The sequence below is a fragment of the Polypterus senegalus genome, chromosome 3, assembly GCF_016835505.1.
Source record: "Polypterus senegalus isolate Bchr_013 chromosome 3, ASM1683550v1, whole genome shotgun sequence".
Classification (NCBI taxonomy): Eukaryota; Metazoa; Chordata; class Cladistia; order Polypteriformes; family Polypteridae; genus Polypterus; species Polypterus senegalus.
Genome location: NC_053156.1, coordinates 179,504,210 through 179,516,866, shown reverse-complemented (window position 1 = coordinate 179,516,866; position 12,657 = coordinate 179,504,210). Strand labels below are relative to the sequence as shown.

General features: G+C 32.7%; 1 protein-coding gene across 1 annotated transcript in view; it reads right to left on the bottom strand.

Annotated features, from left to right (window-relative positions):
- The window catches only part of LOC120525719 (calpain-1 catalytic subunit-like), a 119,952-nt gene that overhangs the window by 21,161 nt on the left and 86,134 nt on the right, over positions 1-12,657 (bottom strand). The window contains exons 12-15 of the mRNA XM_039748256.1: positions 10,432-10,443; positions 9,840-10,042; positions 4,259-4,301; positions 1,026-1,085 (exon numbers count right to left, since the gene is read on the bottom strand). Of these exons, the coding sequence (XP_039604190.1) occupies positions 1,026-1,085; positions 4,259-4,301; positions 9,840-10,042; positions 10,432-10,443 (318 nt within the window). The remainder of the gene's footprint in view (positions 1-1,025; positions 1,086-4,258; positions 4,302-9,839; positions 10,043-10,431; positions 10,444-12,657) is intronic.

The window sequence follows — 12,657 nt, the reverse complement described above, 5'->3', positions numbered from 1 at the left end:
ATATATATATATATATATATATATATATATATATATATATATGTATATATATATATATATATATATATATATATATATATATATATATATATATATATATATATATATATATGTATATATATATATATATATATGTATATATATATATATATATATATATATATATATATATATATATATATATATATATATATATATATATATATATATATATATGTATATATATATATATATATATATATATATATATATATATATATATATATATATATATATATATATATATATATATATATATATATATGTATATATGTATATATATATATATATGTATGTATATATGTATATATATATATATATGTATGTATATATATATATATATATGTATATATATATATATATGTATATATATATATATATATATATATATATATATATATATATATATATATATATATATATATATGTATGTATATATATATATATATATATGTATGTATATATATATATATATATATATATATATATATGTATATATATATATATATATATATATATATGTATGTATGTGTGTATGTGTGTAGCTATATTTATTAAATATACTATACAGTAATTGTTGTTGAAAGTAAGTTAGCAAAATCTTTTTCCACTTGATCATTCCACTTTTTCCACAGACAACAGTTTTTGTCTTTGGTACAAAATAATTATAATTATTAATGTCACTGTTAACATCTGGAAATATACATTTAGTCTACACAGTCAAAAAAAGATAACGCAAAACAAAAAGTAAAAATGAGTAAATCAGAGGATTTTACAATTTATTTATTACTTATCCTAAAAAAATTATGTTCATGTGAGTTCTCCAATCTGGATTTTTATTTTATTAAAAATGCAACATGTATTAAATTAAAATATAATAATAATAACCAATTATATTACAACAAACAAAAAATGTAAAAGTTCTTTGTTATCCATTGTGGCAAATAAAATGCAGTAGCTACATAAAAGAAAGTCTTTATTATTACCTGAGAATATTTCGCAAATAGCTTCTCATGGGTACTGACTTCAGATTTGTTTGCAACTTGCTATAGCAGGAAAAAATATACAAATTTTAAACAAGAGGTTTTGCTAAATTTATAATGAATACATATATAATCCTTTAGAGCACAACTATAAAGATACCAATATAATACATTGAATTATAGTTAAAACATTTGGTACATTGGTATACTTTAGCAATTTTTTTTTATATTGGAGATATACTTCCATATCCTATATACCCCTTTACATACCAGCTTTCACTGGTTGGTTATGATTAAAAAATATATGTTAAAGTGACAATAAGGGTTTACAGGCTACTGTGCAATCTGCACTAAGATTCGCCCAAAGCGATTCCTGCATCTGGATTTTTCTGTGCGTAAGCACATTTTGGCTTTTGTGCTTACGCCATGTTATAGTGCGAGTTCTACGCACGCCGTTATACATGAGGCCCCAGGAATGCAGGTTTATCAGAACACTTATTTCTTATGAGACTGCACATAACCCAAGCTGGGAAAACTGGACCATGTTACTCATTTAATGATGAAGGCAGTGAGGTCTGCCAGGATTCCTGTAATTCCCCACCTAGCTACTATAGAGAATTTACACAACTTCTAAAAAAGGGTTTGGAATGGACTGTGTTTCCCTTTTAATAATGCAAGCATCTGGAGGCTGCCATGGAAACCCAACTTTTTAATGGTTACACATATATTTGGGAGCACACACACTAAGGATTAGTGAGGATGCATTAATAGTGTGTCCCGGATGTCAATCCATGATGCCCTGACCTTTTGAGATTTGAGGTTTTTGCCTGTAAGTAACGGTGAACTAAAGGTGTCTAATACCAGACTACTGTGAAACTAGGAATAGAAAGCATATTGAGCCAGAGGATTATAGGTTGCAGGTTACAATAATTATCTAATAACCTACATGTGATTTATAAACCAGTTAACTTTTACAACATGTAAAATTAGATTTTTTATAATATGATGTGATTGTATAAGGAAAAAAACTGAAAACTCTACTAACAAAATACAGTAATTATAATATTTATTTCATGTTTTATATGCATACTGTAATTTGCATCTAGAGTGATTAGCTGTTAAACTATAAGGATTAAATGTAAGGTGTGTAAATGAGATATAAACAAATAAATATAAACTTATGTGGATTAAAGACACATGTATCATCTCAAAAAGTGTACTTTTATGAGACAGATGTATTTCCTTCCCTACATCAATCTTCAAGATCAAATGATTTCCAATGAATATAAAGTTCTCACTATTTTCAGGGATGGAGTATGGATCCAGTGCAATGGAACTACATATTAGGAGCCTGGTGGTATAGAATATTCATTTTCTTGTTTTTGTTCTTAACTTCTCATTCCGAGGAACAGAACAGAATCTGAATCTGTTCCTCGGAGAGTCGCAGTCAGGGCAACTGATGGAGCGGTCCTTACGGATGACACTGCAGTTGTGACCCACTGGGCTGGCTACTTTGAGCAGTTGTTCAAAGCTGATCCTCCGGCTAGGGCGTTGGATATCTCTGGGTCCATGGTTCTTGAGGCTGATCCTCCAATTAGCTGTGAACCACCCAATCTCACTGAGATTGCACAGGTAGTGAACCAGCTCCTGGGGTAGGGCTGCATGGATCAGTGGTATCCAGGGTGAACTTCTCCAGGCTGGGAGTAAGGCTGTCCTCCTGGCATTGCAAGCAATCTTTGCTTCCATTTGGGAGACAAAGAGACATGTAACACATAACAAAACTTCTTTAATAGCATTCCAAACTTCCTCTTTGTGTATATAAAACTTACTGACCTTCATTTATAATGATGATGATACAACTTAAGGATAAATAGCTTTGTTTCGGTTTTAGTCAAAAGATTAAATTTGAAATGCAGCTAAAGGGAATTATAGTAATCAGCTCTAATGCCATTCTAGGCTGCATTTTATTTTTATGTGAAACATACATCATTTATTGACAATTCAAAATGCTTACGCATTGAACAGATGGCTCTTAAGCTGAACGCAGCATGGCACTACTACTATTATTGGGCTAGAGATATTTGTATAATAAAACATGAAAAATTGGCAGATGTCCATGAAACTACACATAACTTGGTTAGCTATGAAAAGAAAAGTTTATTCAAAATCCTGCCTACATGCTTTAATCTGTACTCCAGTCAAGAACCATCAATTTACCAGAAGTCTGCTTTACATATGATAATGGCTTATTTAAGTTATTGTTTTTATTATATAATTATAGAGATCACTATATTGATAATGAATGTATACCCTTTGAACAATCATGCTCCACATTTAATCTCTAAGTAACACATTATTTCTTCTACAAATTAGCAACTTCATCAGAAGCAATCAGCCCAGCTTCTGTAATCTTTCATCTACTATACTGTATATCTGTCCCTGAAATGATCATGGCTAGTTTGGACAAAGATCCAGACAACATCTTCAGTGTATATCAACAAAAATCTTAGGGGATCTTTAGATTAAAATTTCAGAAAATTCTTCATATACAGTACATCTCCACAAAATTGTCTAAAATATACCCAAGGCAACATTCAAGCTGTGAGTCATCAAGTACACATGGCAATAGACCTAGGAAATATTCATTCTGCACTCAAAAGTTCTTCCATAGTTTTTTATATTTCTCTCTGCCTTGGATCTCAAATTACACTCAGTGCTGTAAGAGCAATATTTACAGTTATATAAGATAGGATATGATAACGTTGTGCTATGAAATAATCAATTGTAATATCCTGTACCACACTACTTGCACAGAGGGTTATTTTGCTTATCACCCTCTATAACCTGGTGCAAAAGTGATCTAAAATCAAGTTTTCTTTATGATGATGTCTTAAAATATTATTTTGTTAAGCAAGAATATAATGTTAAAGGTAGCACTGGAGGAACATTTTATATTTGTTTTGCTGTTTTATCATTTATGAAGAATCAGTATAGAAGGGGTTCTCTTGTTGCATAACTCTCAGAATCAGGGAGGTTGAGTGCTGTGTGCTGTTTTACAGAATGAATTTACAACAACATATTATTGTACTTGCTATTTTTTTGGTTTGGGTTGTATTTTGTTGTGTTTTATTATTTAAATAAAAATGAATAAATATTTCGTTAGTTGTGTGTAAATAAGAATCAACAAGTTGTGCTGTTCACATTAGAAATTTTTAATATGTTTGGAGATCACTTACCTTAGGAAATTTCAAATTCAAGTTAAGGTTGGAATCCACCTCTCTGAAACAAATGTAAAGCATTACAAAATTTGCAGGTAAAAGCATTGACTAAGAAATATGTGCAATCTAAATGTCTTTATTATATGTCAAATTTAGATTCAAGTACTGTTATTAATGTTATAGTTAATAGAATTGAAGCATATGGGTTTTAGAATTGTGTTGGATTTCTGGCACTGTTCTTAATCAGTTTACTCCCTAATTTATTTTTCTTAACTGATTATATCACAGATTTTTTAATGTTTATGGTTTTTATATTATCATATTTGTTTCTGTTAATCTTTGAGTTTAGAGCCAGATTCATAGGTACACCAAGCCGTCATGGGGTACATCCCCATAGAACAGATGATCCCAGTTCCAAGTTCAAAAAAGCATACTAAAAATAAAGTGCTGTGTTTGTATCTTTTAGTAATTGACATAACCGACAACAACAGTACTTTTTGTGACTTAAGATTTTATGTAATTGTTGAGCTTATGTCACCTCAATGGTGGTGGCTCTGAGGCTAAGGATCTGCCCAAGTATCTGGAAGCTATGGTTCCAGACACTGGAACTATAGATGATTCAACTATTTCTGGTTTAAATCCCATTAGTGCCAGAAGTGATCCTAGTCCATTGGCCCCTTGAAGAAGGCCTTAACCTGAAAACTGCTCTAGGGGTGCTATACAATGGCTGACCCTGTGATCTGACCTCCAAAGGTCATGCGAAAAGAAAATTTCCCCTATGGGATTAATAAAGTATATCAAAATCAAAATAACTTTGTTTACTATGTGCAAAGAGTAATTGCTGACTAAGAAATTGCAGGTCAGTTCTAGATGGATCAGGAAAATAAGGATTTGGTTGAAATTATTTGTATTGTTACTGTGGCTCATTACTGGAGGATCATGAAGCAGTGTGGTTGTTTGAATAAATCGTCTTCATTTGAACTTGAAATTGTGCTGGGTATTACTATGTCTGGGGCGGTACGGTGGCACAGTGGTAGCACTGCTGCCTCGCAGTTAGGAGACCCAGGTTCGCTTCCCGGGTCCTCCCTGCGTGGAGTTTGCATGTTCTCCCTGTGCCTGCGTGGGTTTCCTCCGTGCGCTCCAGTTTCCTCCCACAGTCCAAAGACATGCAGGTTAGGTGGATTGGCGATTCTAAATTGGCCCTAGTGTTTGTGTGTTTCCTGTGGTGGGTTGGCACCCTGCCCTGTGTTGGCTGGGATTGGCTCCAGCAGACCCCCGTGACCCTGTGTTCAGATTCAGCGGGTTGGAAAATGGATGGATGGATTACTATGTCTTGGGTTTGGGGCCATCATGGTAAAAAAAAAAAACCATAATAAATAACAACTACTGTATAAATAATGAAGCAAAATCAAAGTATGAAATGAATGTAAAACTGAATTTAGTATAGCTCAAAACCTACAAAAAAAGACAGAGAAAGTTATGTTAATGGCAGCCAAATAAAAAGTAATAATAACTTGTTTTCGATCCTATTTTTTGTAAAAATTGATCGATTTGTATGGAATGATTAATAAAATTTAAAAAAAAAGTAATAATAATAACTTTCAGTGCTGAGTTACTTAACATGGCCAATGTCATGTATGCTGCATTAATGAAAAAACGTCCTTGCTTATATGTTTCTTATGTGTGTCTGCTCCTTGGCATGGGTCTTGAGCAGATTAATTTATGATATTATTTGAATATTACAATAACAGCATGCTCCCTGTATCAGGGAGAACCCATCTCAATCATTTTCTGAAGACAGGATTTGGTTCCAGTACCTTTTTAATAAATTTTTGAAGGCAGACTATGATCATCTAACCTTTCCTTTTCTCTTTTTTGAGATTCTTTGCTTTCATTTGAGTCCTCTATATTTTTTTTAATATACAGTATATAAAATTCAATATATTCTACTGTTGCCATGCAATATATACAGTATATACACTAGAAGCAGTAAACAGTGTCTAAATGAAATGGAACTTCCATACAGAAATGCAGAATTAAATGTAAATGCTACAGTGACTGACTACTAAAATGTGTCAAATGCGCTTAAAGATGGTTTGTCTGGACAGAACAGTGCCAGTAGAATGTAAATTGCACATTGTGATATGAGTGGCCCTAGGGTGAACACTTTTATTTTATTATAACTAGGGGGCTCGCCCACCCCGGTGTTTGGTTTACCGGATATACAATACACTACAATTTATTTTTTGTATAGCCCAAAATCACACAAAAATTGGCACAATGGGCTTTAACAGGCCCTGCCTCCTATCAGCCCCCAGCCTTGACCCTCTAATAAGACCAGAAAAATCTCCCCAAAAAAAACCCTTTTAGGGAAAAAAATCGAAGAAACCTTGGGAAAGGCAGTTCAAAGAGAGACCCTTTTCCAGGTAGGTTGGGCGTGCAGTGGGTGTCAAAAAGAAGGAGGTCAATACAATACAATACAATACAATACATAGAACAGAATAAATCCTCAATACAGTATAAAAATTTAAATTCTAGAAGTACAGAGTAGAATTTCACATTAGATGATAATATGATTTGGAATTCTTTTAAGTCCTGGAGACCTCATTCATCAAGCTGCCTCCCTCATTTTGCCATGCCACATCTGAAATAGCACTAATCCAATGAAAGGCCCCTTCTTTCCCACGACTCCTGCGATCCTCCATCAGGGATGACTTTACCTTAGGCAGGCAATATACAATTTAAAGAGATTGTTATTTTCTTGGGAATTGTTACATATGCATTATTTTCACTTTTACTTTAAAAACATTTGTAAAAACAATACTTGTCCTTTATTTCCAGCCCCGGGCGTGGTTACATCTCTTTCTTGCCAGACATATAATGCTGCTCGTGTTGTATTGGGGGTGGGGGGGTCAACAGCTGAGCGCACGCTAAGGATATCCCTTTTGATCACTTGCTGTCTTTTTGCTGCATGCAAGCTGCATCTTCTGCTTGTCACATGTCGTTTTAAGAGCTGGGGGCACATGATGCTTGTCTGCCACATGCAATCCAGCAACTGCTAGGTTAGATGTCTGTGGACTTGTTTTAAATGATGGCTCACTGCCTGGTCTCGCATGACGTTGTAAAAACAATACTTGTCCTTTATTTCTGGTCACGGGCATGGTTAAATTCTTTCTTCCAGGATGTATAATGCTGCTCGCGTTGTCTGGCGGGGGGGCTGCTATTGCACTGCCCTTAAATCTTTTTAAAGCCTGTACAGCCACTGTCCTTTTTGCTACTTTGTGTCTCTGCTGCTCGCGTTGTGTTCGCTTTTCCGTGATCATAAATATACACCTGACCAAATTCTGTTTTCTTTGAAATTAAACTTGTCGTTGCTTTAACTGTTGTTGCAGGTCCACAGATTCTCATAGCGTATATTCCATTATTGTGTAAATCAACAATTTGTGCATTGAATCTTGCAAATGCGAAAAGACTTTTTCTGCTCTTTTCCTTTTATTTCTGACCTCGCTTTGTCTTGCTATTTTTCCAATTACACCTGGTCCTGATGATTTCCTTTTTTTTGCGCTAATGCTTTTATTCGTCGATGTTTCATTTATAACGTATTGTCTTTTATACGCTTTATATGCACTGAGACACCTGTATCTGTGTGTGCTGCTTCCCTTTACACTACTGATTTTTTTTTGCCCATTCTCTTTCGTCTCACAGTTTTTTTATTTGTCTTTCGTGATCTTAACATGAAGATCACGTATCGTCTCCTAGTCATTCATTCCACAGGATTTTTTTGTATAATAGAGAGATGTATAACTTAATGTTTTTCTGAAGAAACTTTAAAATGTTAAATAAATACCAAGTGGTTTGTACATTAGTAATATATATACAGTAATTCTACTATTAGGACTATACTGTATAAGATGTAATATGAACTAGTAAAAGTACAGCATTAGCAAACAATGCAAGCCAGCCTCAGCGCAGGCCTACATAATGCATGATGTATAGAGGCAGGTAAATAATAACAGAAACCTGAACTAAGCAAGCAGCTTCTATATATGTAAGTCATGTTTAAATTAAGAGCAAAATATATCAGACTTTATGCTTGAACTTAAAATAATGTTATTAATTTGAACAGCTTTATTTTCTAATGAATAAACATTTAATACCAAAATCTTTCGAATGCCTTGATGTGAAGAAACTTTTTTTATATGATGATATAATATGTAACAAATTACTTACATGGTCACTTATATCTGATTTTAATTCGGGACTGAATTATGGTGAGTATGTGGTGGCTGCAATCTTTATTTGTAATTGGTTTTGAAGTCGTAGCTAAAAATTAATTTGAGATGCCTCTACATAGTATTTATTGGTATAAATAAGTAAGAGCAAATTAAATATGCAACATATAAATAGATTTGCTGCCGAGTTTGAAATATTGATTCAGGGTCCAAATTGGTGGAATGTATATAGAAAGTTTAATTCTGAACACTCAAAACATCTTGTAACTGTAAGCCGTTCAATATGTGGCTAAATTGATGTGGCTGCTGCATTTGATCAGTCATTTAATACAGAAATGGCTGGAGGGACTAAGGTAAAATCAGAAATACCCAAATGATTTAAGTAAATGGAGTCAGTGAAATTTTCAGTTTGTCCGAGCTGTAAGAATTGAAACTCATGTTAAGCTTCCCATCAAACTTGTATGAGTTAAACAATTCAAGGCAATGTTTAATATCAGTGGAAAAATCTAGGATGAATATGCCATGTGATATATACAAAACACTAGTCCTAGAACACTTGAAAAAAGCTGATTGGCTTTGATTTTCAACATACTGTAGAATTCATCCCATATGCTATATTGGACAAACAAGATTAGAATTGAGTTTTCAAGCCTTTCTTTTAAAGTTACCTATGGAAAAATGGTTACATTAAAAAGAAATGGCATTACCACAGAAAAAAATCAAGTTACAGAAAGGTCCTACTGATTTAGATTTCAGGATATTATGGTGGGTCAATGTGGCACAATCTCATTTAAGCAAGCTTCTGCAAAAATTACAGACTGTTTACCACTAAACCACCTTACACACCAAAGGAGATCAATTTACATAGTGACTCGGTAAAGGTGTGAAACACTGCATTTGTATACCAAGCAGACTCATCCAAATTCAAAATAAAATACTATTCAATATTCCTTATATACATAAGAGCATATGAGTCACATTTTAGTTTTAAAACAAAGGTCATTCTTTAAAAGACAGACCATTAATCTTGGCCTTTTTATATATTTGTTAATGCTCAAAAATAGCATTAAATAAAGGCCAAAATCATGTTTCGAGATGTTTTAACTTCTAAGCTTTGTTACATTATTAATTAAATTAGACATTCTGAGGCTGTAGAAGAGGTGTATTTTTGTTAGTTTTATAATACAGTTTAGTTTATAAATGATTTTCTAGCATCAGATTTTGACTTTTTTCTTAAAAACATCATTTTATTTTTTGTTCTAATGCTGCTGGGACAGGATCTATGTACCCATGACTCCGAACTAAGATTATGTTTGTATTTACAACTCATTGAAACATGTGTTTTAAGCAAATAAAATAATCCTTACTGAATGTTGTTCTTTGTCTTGGAGAAGATGGATAAAACAAATTTTCCCTCTTGGCCTTTGTTAAAGGTTGAAGGAACTACTACATAGTTCCCAGGTGATAATGTATACCTCTCACTAATATTTCGTGCATTCAAGAAGCCAATGGTGCTCACATGATGATTGAAAGAGGTAAAGAATTCCTGAGGCAGCCTACCACTGTTAAACTGTCAAGAAAAAAAACAGAATACAATTAATTACTTATTGAGTAAAAGACATAAATACAACAATAACATAATAAAACATTTTTACACCTGCTTAATCCAGTTCAGGGTTTCAGGGGATTGAAACCTATTCTAGCATTGGATGAAAGGGACAAATCATATCCTGATAGAGTGTCAGTCCATAGCATTAAAGGATGCAAAAACAGAAATAACACATTTTAATAACTTATCTATCTTATATTGTAAAAAATTATTGTAATGTTTTGCTGAATCAGTGAAACTTTATAAATCATAAACATAGTAACATTTAAAAAATCTAAATACATTCCATTATGAATCCAATATACTATAAATAATATATATATATATATATATTAAAAAAATGAACAAACCTGACTGGGGACCTGTTTGGAGAGAGGGAAAAGAAAGCTGTCATTTTATTTCAGTTACACCAAAAAATACAAAAATATCTACTGTTTAGATTTATTTAGTTGACTCCATTTCTAACACTGCTCCCCCACCATGCTTCACAGAAGCTATAATAACTACTAGCATAAGTACTATATTAATATATTAAAAACATTCTTTTTTGGATAACAACTCACACAATAGTTTCTAGAATACAAATATACTTTCAATGTATCCCTGATACCTCAAAAGAAACTACTGGTATATTAATGTGATCTACTGAATTTTGCAAATTTAAACTTTGCTCCTTCACTCATAATGATTTATCTCCAGTTAAGATATTTTGATGCCTTTCTATGTCTTTATGTTCTGAAGTTTGTTCCAATAATTTTTTAAAATATATCTTCTTTTCAAAATTGATGCAGTACTTTGTAACAGACCCAGAGTCTGTAGCTACAAAGAACTCTTTACATAACATATCTTGAAAACAAATTATCTTTGAAAATGACACAGTTGGACTTTATATTATTTAACTAAAGGGAAGCCTTCCATAATATATCATTTCCAAATCAAATTGAACAGCAGTATAATGTTTCACCTGTTTTTAATTATGCTACAAACAAAAATAGAAAAAAAATGTTTATATATAGATTCTGTACCTAAAATACCAACAAAGTTTGCAAAATGCTAAACTGCAGGGGTTGTAGAGAAAAATTAACAATATACTGTAGCCTTCGCTTTTGAAAATGTGTTGGAACATATGCCCAAACGTATAATTTGCACCATCTTCTTCTGACAAATTATAGGAGAATTATAAACTACAGCAATAAATTGATTTTATGGTAACTGAGATTAACATAATCAAGTTTAACCATGGAGGGAGGTAAATATAACTTTTAAAACATACTTAATTATACAATTTGTGTTTTATGTAAAATTTAACAGTGTCAATCTATTCATTTGCACTTTTAGAACAGGATTTGCTCCAAAACAGACATGCATCACACCATTATAGCAATTCCAGAACAAGTAGCCTGCATAGATCTATTTGACCAAGTTTTCTTTCCAGCATGCATTATGTCCATTTTAAATTAAGCTATATGATGCAACAGAAAATGGACAGGCAATTGAACTTCACTCAAGTAATTTTCAAACAATATTAATATATGCAAAATAACAATGACAATTTATTTACAGTACTGTTTGAAAGTTTTTGGATCTTTAGTTTTATGTTTTCCATTTTATATTTACAATGAATTTTTTTTTAATGAAAACATATGCTTAAGTTAAACTAGTTCTAACTTTAACATACATATATTTTATATCATTTTGTATAGCACTAGCTGTGTAACCCCATGCTGTAAAAAGCCTGGGCTCCTAGAAACTATTGAAATCATCAGAAAAAAAATTGAAATGTAGAGTCAGCAGTTTTGTTTTGCAGACGTGCGCACCCCCCTTGTCTATCAGTGGGTAAGCGAGTTTCTTCTCGAAGGTTTTGCTTTGCAGATGTGCTCGCCTTGCTTGTGTATTATCGGCTAAACGAGTTTGTCTCCGACTCATTAACTTGGGGCCGCCTTGCTACCTCTTTGAGCTTCATGCTGTAGCCTTGTACCTCCGGGCCACCTCGACAGACACACATACTTCCACGCGTAGACATTTATATATAAGACTAGCTGTGCTACCCATCTAAGACAGGTTAAAATCTAAGTATTCAACGTAGACCTCAGCATTAACATTCGCAGTACATCATGCAATGTGTGTGTGTCTCTGTTATAAACCATTTCATATGGGATTCGTAAAAGCAGTGCTAATGAATGTAATGCACCATCTATTGGAATGATAAATGCAATGCATTTTATTACAAAAATGTTTGCGATTCACCTTCTTTTTGGAGTGACAGAGACATAGCAACCGGACAAATACACACATGTATCCTTTTGTTAAGGTGGACTCTTCACTGAGCACAGACTCAGAGCACCTGTAAAGATTGATATCTCTAATGTATTAACAGTAAATTACAAAATGTACAGCATTTACATACTGTATATAATCATAACATTATGTTAAACACAGTGATATTAATAGCTAACAAAAACAAATAATAACAATGTAAAGTCAATTGAATTGTTGTCTGAGACTGAGGCTGGTAATTGTATGGAATTGACCAGGATAAGAAATGCTGTTAAGCTGGTCATCATTCAGTAACATCT